General features: G+C 43.3%; 1 protein-coding gene across 2 annotated transcripts in view; it reads right to left on the reverse strand.

Moving 5' to 3' along the window:
* col27a1b (collagen, type XXVII, alpha 1b) overlaps positions 1 to 8390 on the reverse strand; it is a 62878-nt gene extending 54488 nt beyond the window's left edge. The window contains exons 1-3 of one of the 2 annotated variants that reach the window (XR_004615005.1): positions 7762 to 8390; positions 5677 to 5735; positions 623 to 1908 (exon numbers count right to left, since the gene is read on the reverse strand). Coding sequence is in view for 1 of the 2 variants with exons in the window: in XM_034596170.1 (XP_034452061.1) it covers positions 623 to 1908; positions 5677 to 5735; positions 7762 to 7814 (1398 nt within the window). In the remaining variant the exon portion in view is untranslated. The remainder of the gene's footprint in view (positions 1 to 622; positions 1909 to 5676; positions 5736 to 7761) is intronic. The other variant, XM_034596170.1, reaches the window with a different exon arrangement.
* Between the last annotated feature and the right edge of the window lie 4876 nt (positions 8391 to 13266).

Here is a 13266-nt window from a genome sequence, read left to right on the forward strand (position 1 = left end):
ACACCTCACCGCCAGCCCCTGCACTCAGACAACCACTAAACGGCAAAGGGCAGCTTCAAACCTCACTGTTTCTACCTCTGCTGCTGCTGCTGCAAAAAAAGAAGCACGTAAGTCAGCACCAATTTGAAATGGATAGAAAATCTTTAACACCACATAAAAAGCATTTGAAGCTAGTCGGAAAAACTAATTGAAGAAAGGGAATGAAACAAATTGAAGATCTCCGTCAGTATCACGGACAACACTTCCATTGTCGAATCAGACAACACTCTAGAGATGCAAATGCCTGCCAACAGATTCACAAAACCACTCAAACAAGAGACACATCAGCAGCGAATGGAAACATCAGAGAGAGGCAAACCAACTTGAGCTGTTGAGCTTCTATATCATTGTGATCTAAAGATGTAAAATGATGAATTAAAACATGCCTCTGTTACTTCATAAGGAATTAATTCGTAAGATAAGCACATAAACACTTTAATGTAAACATGTCATGAGATGAATAACAATTCTGCAGTGCCTGTACAAATATGCACTGATTGTGGGTGTGATCAATGTGCTTTGGTTCATGCAAGGGTTTCTGGGGCATGTTTGTGTTGTGTTTATTCAGCGCGCACACACTCACCGGTGGTCCTGGTTCTCCCTTTAGTCCAGGTGCTCCAGCCAGCAGCGAGTAGTGGGTCGGTTCCTGGTCGAATGTTTGGAAGCCATCTGTTGCAGCTGGAGTCACTAGAATAAGCGAGGTGGGTTTGACATCATGCACATCGGTCACCTTTGGCTCAGGTTCCTTTGGAGCTACTGTGCTCAACTGGGTTTTATGGGGAAGGTAGGCGGTTGAAGGAGAACCCTGTGTGGAAGCAGGGGTGGTCTGGAGGTCTGGCTTCATCTCTGAAGGTCTAGTAGAGGCAGGTAAATCCATACTATCCCCATTGGCAGTAGTATCTCTTTGCTCTGTGTTCTTTCCGGCGTGTGAAGTTGGGTTCGGGGGTGTCACGTTGATCCTAAGTGATGTAGTAACCGTTTGAGTTGGAAATTTGAACGGGCTTTCCAACCCTGGATGAAGCGGTGGAGAAACAGACACAGCACCAGGTTTTGGAAACACAGATGTTTGATTTTGCGTCATCGACCGGTCAGTCGGGACAAGAATTGTAGTCCTGGTGTTTTCCGCCGTCAAAGCCAGAGTCGGCCTCTGGCCCTCTGTGGAAAGCTCTGTCAGTGACAGCGGAGTTATACGAGTGACAGTAATGTTTGGGTCTGTGGAAAAAAGAGGTAGAAGGGGTGGAAGTACAGGCCGATAGGTGTCGGCTTCTCTGCAATGTTTCTTAATGTAATCACAATAGTTATGAGCTGCCTTAGCAGATGGATAAATGTCAAACTGACATATGGCACCTTCAAATGGCACCGAGTTGTGGTTCATTTTGCCCAGCAGGAAAGAGCCCTCTGGATCCAGGGCCTCCTCCTTTTTAGAAGGCAAATCAGCATGTACACTTTGCTTTCCACAAGAAGTGTATAGAAACACCTCATGGCCTTGGACGTCCAGGGCCAGACTGTGCCAGCGGCCATCGTGGACATCATAGTCGAAACTCACAGAGCTCCTCTGCCCCACGTGGACCACAACCTTCCCCGGCACAAACTGCAACGCAAGCTGCACTTTCCGTTTTTTGGACAGAACTGAGAAAAGAAAAGCGCTGTTGACGCGATGGACAGACAAGCTGAGGATCAGGGAGAGATTGGCGGAGCTGTAGTTTGCAGGGATAACGGTGCGCAGAGGCACCTGAATCCGCGCCCTCGGGGTGAGGATGATTCCAGACTTGAAGGGGATGATGCCATTAGGGATGGTTCTCGTGCCTGAAGATGGTGACCCGCCTGGCCTTCGCTCAGAGAGCCCGAGCTGCTGCAGAACATCCACATCTTCAGAGAGACAAGAGAAGGAAGTCAGTGACTCGTAGCTTTATACACTTTAAGTATCTAGAGATACCAAACAAGAACCACATGTTCTTTACGATACGATCCTGATTTCAAAGCTTATAAAACAAAGTGATGGGTACATGGCTTTCTTCTTTCAGGATCCTCCAGTAATGGCACAGACTACAAAAAGGAAAAGTATGACAATATATAAATGTCCAAAGAATAAACTATGCACTTAATAATGTTCTATATTTAAGGAGATACCATATTAATTCATGTGAGGTCCCTATTCACAGTCTCCCACTCCAAAGCACAAAGAAACGTGCAGCAGTATAAGTGCTAATTAGATATGTTGTGATGTCAAGCAGGGAGTTCACAGGTTTAAAGTGAGACTAATGGAAATGCTGCAGCAGAAGCAATTTACAAAATAAAGGGCGCATAACATCTTCAACAGGGCCATACATCAGCATCCAGTTTTTGAGATTGCAGCAATTTATGTAATCATTGCATCAGTCTGAATTAGAACAATCTCAGGGAGACGGAGAGAAGAGGACACTGGGGGGGGGGGGGGTTAAGAGGTGTATTAGTGCAGAGACAGAAAAGAAATCCTCACTATCTCTGGAAACGTATGCTGATTAAAGCCGATCGCTCTGACACGGGGGCGCAAACTCGTGGAAACGTACTGCTGTGTTTTCTGCACGCTTTAATTACCACTTGCATCTCATGGGAGGGAAATCCAGGTAATTTCTTTTTATAAATTGAGGTGTTGTGTGTGTACGTAAGATTCTGATTAGATCTGCAGTTTTATTGAGTTTAATTAAATCCATGTTTAACGGTAGCAAGAAACAGCCTTTGAAGAGGCGATCCTGAGCAACTAGTGACCCACTGCAGCACATATTGTAAAAGGATAACACAAAAAATTACTTATCTATTGTGTATCTGTTATTGAATTCATATTATTTGATATTCCACAAGAAATAAAGCTAAAATAATCAGAAATAACTCTGATGTATCTACTGACCTCCAGACCCAACCTAACCCAAACTTAGAGCCACTGAAAAAACAAGACATGCTCATTTAAATCTGGACATCACTTTGACACACATAACAATCCGTGCTTTTATAAAGTCCAGTTATCTTACTATTGTCTATTGTTCGGCACAAGTCATCAGTCCTGTCAAACACAGGCTTTTTGTTTAGTTTACCAAGGTTGGAAAATAAAGAGTCGATCAACCCCCACAGCCAATCAGCATATCCTGAATCCAGTATGTAATTCCCCCCAGTACGTGCGATGCAGAAACTAAAGGCTTATATATGGAATCTCACATATCCCTCCTTTTCCAGACTAACGCAAACCAAATGTGGGCAACTCTGAAATAAACTGTTAAATTATGAATTATGGCTCAGCAGAGGAAACACAAATATAGACACGTTGTGTGTTTGGAAGGGAACCCCCCACTCAGTGTGTGCAGGCAGTGGGAGGCCAGAGAGAAAAACGACATAAAACACAAACTGAAAGAACAAAGACTTTCTTCAGTTTCTACAGCACAGATTTGAAATCTTAAAACGGTGTAAAGACAGCTAGGGTGTCCCTTTACTTTGTGATTTGGGAAATATCTTCACAGCTTTCCCTGCTTCCTGAGAGGATAGGCAGATCACCTATGGCTTTTTGTGACTTCCTGAAGAACAGGAAAAAATAGAAAGCGGCGTATTATAGAACATCCTAGAGACAAAACTCTGCCAAAGAGCAAACAACACAGCGCCATTCCCAGACAAATGCATCCCCACTATTAGTATTCAGTCAATGCACACTGAAGATTTCCTGCGGCTGCTTCCGTCTTCTAATGGAGACAATGAGTGGTAATTGATCGACAATTAACATAAATCACAAACTGTGCTTCAAGAACTCTGCATCCAGAGACGTTTTGGAGTTTGGGGTATTTTGTTGGCCACTGACTCAACAGGTTATTGGAGGGTGTCACGGTGGTGAAGTGGTGGTGCACCTTCACCTCACAGCAAGAAGACTCTGGGATCGAATCTGAAATCCTTTCTGTGTGGGGGGAGAATTTGTGGAGAATTTTGAGCATGAATGGTTGTTTGTCCAGGTTGTACCCTTCCTCTCGCTCAATGCCCACCCCCCTGCAACCCTCAAAGGAGGAGCTGTAGAGATAATGGATGGACGGATGCTTGCTGCCTAGATGGCCTCCGAGAGGTGGTAGGTCATGCAGTGATCCCAGGGGCTGCTGGTTTAATTCCTGGCACTGACAGATGAGCCATCACCTGGAAGATAGTTGGTATTACATCTACAGACCCCAAATCTGCTCCAGGGATGCTTTGCAGTGTCTGAACTCGATCAGGCCGTGAAACGCCTGAGGAAACATGGAGCTTAATAAGCATGTGTAACCATGGTAACGCTGCAAAAAGACTCAATTTCATCATCACCTGTGCAAATCGAAAATTAAGTTTCCAAGGTGCAAACATAGAAGTAGATGGTGCAGGACACCTATCTTGGATTGGGTCTACAATTGCAGACCTTCCATTGCAACCCATCTCCACATGAAAAGAGAAAACAACATAGACAACATCCTTCATGTGATAGAAACACTCTGCAGCTTTCTACCAGCAGCAGTGTTATTACAGTGCAGCCTGCCTGAACAGATTTATAGCCTCATTAGGATCTGAGTTTGCAAATGAGCACGTCCTCGTATATATAGAATCCCCGCGTCTGTACACGCTCAGCAGTCATCATGGGAGGAAAATATCAACTTACAAAGGCAGAATTACGGAGTAATTGCCAGACACAGTTACGCGTGGGCGCGTTATCAAAAGGCGTCTAGAAACTGGGAAGAGCCGTAATTGAATGAGATCTGGCGGATTTTGATTGACAGCGAAAATCCGACGACGTGCTGGTTATGGGTGTTTTAGTTTGTGTAACAGAAACCCGACTGCAGCCGCAGACATCAGGGCACAGCTGAGACTCAGTCGACATAAGAGAGAGAGAGAGAGATCTTAAAGCTGAGCACGAGGCTGATGGGTCAACTAACTAGAGCCTGTTTATCGGTTGACCAATAAAATACTGAGGTTTTCACATAATGGTATAAATGTTTCCTCATATGAAAACTTTTATTTTACAGATTAAACAATGTAGGAAAGATGTGCATGTATGTTTATTTGGTGAATATTTGGTTGGACTATAAAATATCAAGCCTCGATTACATTTCTTTGTCATGAAGGTTTGATAACGACATCTCAGGAATATTTGCTGAACCATTTCTCAATTTGACATTAGTGCATCACACAACACATCAGGTTTTTCTAAATGTTTCTACTGACAATATGGGATCTAGCTCTAATTCCACCGTCATCAAACTGCGTAGAAGACAATGCCCCTTGAATTAGAAGCAGAGTTGTGAAGGACGTCTGCAGGTCCCAGCTAATCCACTTTCAAGTGTTGGAGCACACAAACAACCACTTCAATGGGACAAGGCAGAAAAGTGAAGCTCATCTCCAACAAAGACTTAATATTCTATCCAGGGATGAGTGAATGTATTGAATCAGAGTCTTTGACCTTGATCGATCAATCAGTGACGCTGACGCAGGAGAAATCGACAGCCTGTGCTTGTTTTAGATCATTCCTGAATAACTTGGATAAACCTGTGTCACCTAGTTTAGGCTCTGGATATTCTCACTGTGTTGTAGTGCACCGGAGACACCTGAACGTGTCACTGTAACTTCCCCCCTCCCCCACACACACAGTAGACACTTACTTACCTTGTGCCTGTGCCAGCCTCAGAGAGCAGGAGAGAATCGTCCAAAGAATCAGAAATCTCCTGGAGAAGAAGAAAACAGTTTGGAAACGTTATGACTGATAATCAAGGGACCAGGCGAGCCTAGATATTAAATTGCTATTTCTTTCTAATATGGTTTGATTAATGTTCATCCTCTAAAATATGAAAGCAATAATAAGTAACTACCACTCAGCCCACTTAGTGATCGTGTTGTCAATACACAGGCTCGACTATTATCGGGTCAGTCTGGCTGTCAGTCGTGATATTTCACCCTTTTTTTTTGTTTGGCCCATGTCCCATCCACTAACATGATCCCTAGTCAAGTGAATAAAAGTCACAACATTGAATCATAAGTTGCAGACAAGTGGAAAATGTGAGCTGTCGGTTTGAAGCCTCGATTTTTGCATTTTGGTCAGTGCCACCTTTAGGGGTGGAGCCTAACGTAGACCTTAATGCCCCAATGGATACAATGCTTAAGGGTCTATTTGACTCTAAATTGGACCATGATTTACAAAATGAACATCATTCTGTATTGAAGAAGACGTGAATCTAGAGATTGAGACAATAAACTCCACATGAAAATGTTTACTGAGTGAGAAATAAGTTCATTTTCTCATAGACTTCTATAGAAACTGACTTCTTATAGCACCAACCTTCACTTTCCGAACCCCACGTCCACTTTTATGTGTTTACAGAACCTGGAATAAGCCTAAACTGTAACATGTAAAGATGAAACTAATTTGGAATTGGCTCTAAACTTCCTCCTACGACGACTTTGCTGCAGAATGAGTGAGAACAGCAGCTGCAGCAGCTTTGTTCAGGGTCTCACATCTGTTTTTTAAACCAGATAAGCTACTGCTCAACCGGCTTATAGGTGACTGCTCCCACTGGAGCACATCTGACAACCTGACACCGCTGCATCACTCTCCACTGAAGGATATGATTAACACTTTCAAATATATGAATTTAGCTTTTTATTTTCTAACGTGAACTTTCGGACGTGATGGATCTAAAAGGTGAAGGATTTTCTCAACCTGCAAAAGTTCGATCAATTCCATTTTCACGTGGCGGCGGTGACATTTGTCGCCTCGCCCCAGCCCACGCGCGGCAAAACCTCCGCCATTGATTTTTCAGTGACATTTATATCTCGAGACAAGTGATGACAGGGGTGTTGAGTGCTCACACACAGAGCTGATAAGAGGTTGTTATATCATTTCTGAGGAGCGTAACAGGATATTATCACAGAGATGATGTTGGTTTTTCTAGACTCAGTGCTTCTCTTGTGTGAAGCTCATGAAACTGGACGCTTGTCGAGCCGGTGGAGTTTGAAGTGGTGCAGGCTCGGTGACAAGTGCCATAAAGACGGCAGTTAGAGGAAATCTTTTACATTTGCGGTTTTTCCACAGAGCCGCAGAAAAGAAAACCCATCGGTCAACCACTGGCACACTTGACTTGCCAGTAAAAACATTTCCTCCCTCCTCTTCATGTCCCACTGCTGCACTGTCCAGCAGGGTTATATGATGCAACTCTTTTTTTTGTGTGTGTTTTATTTCCCCCTCCCATTGGGACAGACAGCCAACCAGCTGAGTGAGATGCACAGCAGGGAGGAGGAGGAGGAGGAGGAGGAGGGGAGAGGAGGAAGAGAAGGAGAGGACTTTACTCCTCCTCTCATACATCTCTCTCCCCCTGAAATCAGTCCCAGACCGTCTGGCAGCTCATTGTGATACAAGCTGCAGAGACACAGCCTCAACAGCAAACTGCACAGAACTCTGTGTGGAGCAGAAAAAAAACATGTTTGCATGCAAACCATTGAAACTCATTAACTCGTGTGTTTTGTGCATTTTATGAAAAACATGAAGCTTTTCCTTTAATTTCTTAAGATACTTCCACAAATCCTGCAGCAAGTTTTGCAGACCACAGATATAACAACTTATATCAACTCTTTACCTGCAGCTTATCTTTGCAAGAATGTGCACGGTGCATTTATTATTTTTAAATGATTCTCACGAGCGTATTAATGTCAGATAACCGATCAAATATAGAGAAATAAAGATAAACATCGACTCACCCCCCGACTCCAGTGGTTTTGAGTTTGGAGTGCGGGGCATTGTCCGGCTCCATCGCGGTTACTTCATTCTTTCCTGGGAGTTTTTACTACAGTCCACACGAGGCAGATCAACTTTTTCCATTCCAGGTTTTCACAAAGAAAACGGCTCCAGAAAAAAAAAAAAAAATCACCATCAAACATAAATAAAACAGTCACACAAAGAGGCAGAGAAAAGGCTGGTTTCTGTCATGGTCCCGCTGCTGTAAATCCCAGTGGATGACAGTGAATTTAGAAGAATTCACAAAAAAGGAGACGCTCCGCAGAGTTTCCACCGGCGCGCGTCTCAGGTTCTTGTGCGTCCTCCTTTACGCGCGTTTTGCAAAAAGTACAATGAAGGTGAAGTGAAGTGCGGGTCCAGCTTTTCCCGGGAACAGAACAGTGGCAGGACAGGATGACGACTGTATGTGTGTGTGTGTGTGTGTGTGTGTGTGAATGTGTGTGTGTGTGTGTGTGTGCGTGTGTGTGAGTGTGTGTATATGTGCGTGCGGTCGACTTCCCAAAATGAAAGTTTATTGTGGAGCGAGGGAAATGTTGAGGAGCGAGGAGGGGGAACACCTCCCTCTGTCGCCCTCAGCTGACATCCAGGGAAGACTTCAGTTTCCATCAGCTGGATGAAGGTGTGTCTTTTCCAGAGGTGTGTGTTTGTGTGCGTGTGCGTGTGTGTGTGTGTGTGTCGGTTATAAATGGACTGAACACATCTGCTTGTTGCAGCTGGAGCAGGGCCGTACACAGGAATTTAGAAATACTGAGGGCAGGAGTCCGGGCCCCCTCAGCCACCCCACACAAATCTGCACTAAAACTTTCCACAAACACAAAAAAAACTCTTGAAACAAATAAAATTAGGATTTTTCACGTGACATTTTGAGTAAGAAAGGCACACACGCAAATAAGAAAATTAAGAGTAGATTTTAACCAGTTTCTGGGTGCTGGTACCGTGAATGCTAGCTCACTGTCACTAAATAAAAATGGGTATAGACGTAGATGCCTATGCAGAAGTGCCTGAAACCTGTATTCTCTCGAATGACCAGCAGAGGGCGACTCCACTGAGACAATTATTCAACGTCTCACTTGATTTATAACGTCAGTGAACATTTTCATGCAGAGTTGATGGTCTCAATCTCTAGTTTAAAGTCTTCTTCAACACAGCTTGATTTTGTAAAGGATGATGAGTCAAATAGACGATAGAGCACAGTGTGCATGAGAGCGTGGTTACGGTGTGATCGACAGCTCGTACCGTCCAGTGGGTGCAGAAGTAATCTTGAGTTATTCTCCACTTTCCCCGATGACGTAGATATTTCGACCGCATCACAAACATCTTCAGCTGATGTGAGTTTGCTCACTTGTCAAACATTAACTGTTGAACACAACTTTAAAAATCAACACGGACAAGAAATCAAAGAGGTTCTTGAAATGATTTGAAGTTGGAATTCAACTGACAAAAGAAATCAAGCTGTGATTCGGACAGAAGCTCCAGAACAAGTGTGTGAGTGGAGCTTGAAACAGTTAGTTCGCTCTTGTGGACAAACTTTACAATGACAACACTGTCAACAGGCTTTATTTTACATGTTTGTGTATCTTGTAATCAACCGATCGATTTATTGTTTATTGTTTTAGTGAAAAGTTCATCAAAGCCTGAAACTGAAACAACTTGCTGGAACCTCGTCAAGTTTATTGACATTTAAAACAGAAGTACAAAAAAAGAGAAGTACACAAATACAAGAAAGATGAAATGCTAAAAGTAAAGTAAAAACAACTCAAGGGAACTCATGTTTGTCTTCAGTTTAAACAAAAACACAAAACATGGCCGTGGGATCTAGAGCAATTTTCTTACTTGTATAATCAGACCAGTCACAATGATCACAGCAGGAATAAACTTCTGAAATATATTTCATGTTGCGCTCACGTAACTTCAATAGTCGAATCAGTTTGATAGATGAAAACTCACCGTCTAAACACTGCTTGTGCGTCATCGTACAAATGACCAATTAACGTCATCAAGTATAATTTGAACCAGTAGAGCAGCTGTTTGTGACGGCGTTCCTTCACCTCCTGCTTCACCAACATCCACTTCCGTTCTCACCGGGGTTGCAGGGTTGCTCCAGTACGAGTGTGTGAGTGTGTGTGTGTGTTTGTCCGTGTGTGTTTGTGCGCTGTCGTGTGCTGTGAAATTCCTCTGCCAAAGAAAGTCCTCATTGACCTGCCTTCAGCAAACACGCTATGACAGTGTCCAGGGGAGACCCAACAGAGCACCGATTCAGCCGCCTGCAACTGGATCCGTCCTGCTCGCACAGAGCCCCCCTCACAGTTCATCCTCCCAGGGCCAGGAAGGAAGGGAGCTCGCCGCTTTGAAAGAGAACTTCCCCGCGTACCTGTCCGAGCTACGTCAGATGTGAGCTTTTGTTACCGCGAGTTTCAGCTCGCAGACAAGAAGGGCAATGTCCTCGCGGCCTGTGGAGGAGTGCTGGGGAAGATCTCGATCTTGGGGGGTGTACGGTTTCATGGGGTTTGTAAGGACCACTGTAGCAGCCTATGGAAGCGGTTCTCAAGCTGTGGCCCTGGGACTGCCAAGCCTTCTTGAAGACAAGCCAGGGGAACGACTTAAAGGAGTCATTTTTTGTAGAAATAGTCGTTTGCTTTTTTTGTAAAAAGGTAGATGAGAAGGTTTGAGTTTCATACTGGTGTGATGAACATGAAGCTACAGCCAGCAGCAAGTTAGCTTAGCATGAAGACTGTAAGCAATAAAATATCTAGTTAAATTTAAGGTCACGTGTCAGTTACGGTGTATACGGGCCTTGTTGAGGCTTGATTAGATTATTATCATGAATATCAATAGTGTTTATTTTGACCCTGTTCAGACCTGGTATTAAAACCCGTCCCGAGAGATCCGATCTAAGTCAATAAATACATCCTGAATACATCTCCTGTTACTTCTTGTGATCGGATCTCACTTCCTGAGTCGTTCATATGTGGCCCAGGACACATTTGCATTCACACAACTAAAAGATCGTCTGAAAGATCGGATCTCAGGACACATTGAGGACGAATTTGTGATCAGCTCAGACAGGACGGATGTTAATACCATATCTGAACAGGGTCAATATGGATATTCATGGTGAGGAAACTATAGGCTTTTTGATATAAACTATACGGGACCTGTCACCAAATATGCACAGACACTAGGGGTATAAAGGTACAAATACTTGTAATGAAAACATTCAAACACAGCTCCCCGTGGCATTTAAGCAGCCTCTAGCTAACAGGTCAGTCCAGACCAGTTGAGCAAAGTCATTCTTCTATATGCTGCACATTAATAGATATTTATTTTTACATTTTTATTTTGGTTTGCTTTTTTAAATACACTTCTATTCTATTAGTAGGTTGAAGCCAGTTGCAGCATTACAGACAGAATGACAGTCTAAGTTTAATGTTTTGTATTTCTTGTTTTCGTCCAAAGCCGATGATTGTACCCAACTTTTTTATACCGTCACGCCCCAGCAGACACTGGTCTTTTCATGGAAAAGAAAATGATAGACTCCTTTAATTCACAATGATAGAAGAAAAGAGGTTGACTAATAGCCGTGCATCCTTTCCCATGCAACGCAGCCTGTAGAAAGTTATGTAATACTCATGCAAAGTCTTCCCAGATATGGTTTCTCGGGACACGGAGGCTTTGTGGTACTCGTTCCTATGCTGGTGGTCCTTGACCTGTAAATAGTTGTAAGAGCCGTCTCCATGTTGGCCTTCGGGACACGGCGCCTGAGGGCAAGCGCACCGCAATTTTACTGCGGATTTCCTACCTGACAGCAGTTCAACAAGCACCTCTTTCCAATCCAAGCAAAGAATGTTTCTGTACCGAGGCCGAGGGCCTGTTTCATGGAAACCACGGATGAGCTCTGGTGGAAAGAGAAAAAAAAAGAGACATCCAGGGACTTTTTATTGGGGTTTAATGAGTTGATTTTTTTTCCACGCATCACATACGACTGCCGTGCTGGACCTCATCTCTAACCATTGGCAGGTGTGGAGCTGCGACTTGACTGTTTGTTCTCCGGACCAGTGGTGGGTAATGGAAGTGAGTTGGCCGGTATATCCCAACATTACAATGGTTATTGTAGAAGTTCGGCATCTGCAGGAAATTGGGAGGACGCTCCTGCAGACAGAGGGTGTCAATATAACTAATGCTCCTATACCATATCCATATGAATCACCTTTAGTTTATAAAACAGTCACATAATTCACGGGAAACATTTGGGAGTGTGAAAGAATTATGGTGATTTATTCCATTGACTGTAGCTGCTAAAGACCTGAGGGGATTATGATCATTCGAGGCTATCCCTCTCCTCTTTCTATTTTTGTAACAGGCCTTAAAAATATGAACAACAGCACATGAATCCTTCCATGTCATGCTTCAGCGATGAAACCCCCTGTCTGATAAACACAGAGTCTTTTGTTTTACTCTCATGTCTCGGGGGAATTGCGGCCAGCTGAATGCAGTAACCTCTGTCCGGGCCCAGCTGGATCCAATAAGAGTTCTGTTCTGTTTACCCATTCCATACATACAACAGGAAATTATACGATTATAAATTATAAAAGAGAAGTTCTATCCATTTCTGTGCTGTAAGACCAAATTTAGAGTGAAATGATAGTATTATCATGGTGCCGCTGCGGGATGAAACTATAGCATCTAATCAAAAGGACATTTTGAATAGGTTTAAAAGTTAATCACAGTGAATTAACAATGATCTTAAATCAACACAAGTTAAAGATGAAACAGTAGTTGACTGAATGGCAACAATTTTAATTATAAATTTTGTTTTTCAAGCACAAATATTACTTTTCAACTAGTTCTGACATAGTGGAGACTTCAAAAGTCAGATCTCTCCCTCAAGAGGCGGTGGAGACTGAAACAAAGTCAAAAAGAGACTTAATATTGAACTTAGCTCTTTCAAAACACAATTCTTAATGAGTGAAAGTGGGGAAGTTTTTAATTCAGTCACCATAGCAACTTTATAAGGTCATATAATTAATATATCTACAGTTATCTAAGTTAACTTATTTGTTATTTTCCTCGTGACCACAGGTCTGTTACCTCCATCAGTCAACTGAGAGACCTCGTGACGCTGCAGTCATTCATACGTTACCTGCTTTAGGCATTTTACATCTCATTTAGAAAAGGGCAGAATAATGTGAGTGCAACATTGAAACAACAATTTGAAAAGCAGAAGTGCTTCAGCATAAAGTCTTAATCTTTCTGAAGGCCGCATTAGATGTGGTAATTATTGCCAATTCCGTATCCCGCCGAGCTGCAGAAAGACAGACGCTGGTGCCAAGTTGGAGGCATTGTTGTGGTGACATTTGAGTGGAGGATCAAACCGCTGATGAATAATCCATATTGAAAAGCTGCTCTTTCTGCCAAATGTCAAACAGCAGCAGGAGCCATTGTTCAAGGAGCGGATGCTTGAAACTTTT

The sequence above is a fragment of the Hippoglossus hippoglossus genome, chromosome 9 (assembly GCF_009819705.1).
Source record: "Hippoglossus hippoglossus isolate fHipHip1 chromosome 9, fHipHip1.pri, whole genome shotgun sequence".
Classification (NCBI taxonomy): domain Eukaryota; kingdom Metazoa; phylum Chordata; class Actinopteri; order Pleuronectiformes; family Pleuronectidae; genus Hippoglossus; species Hippoglossus hippoglossus.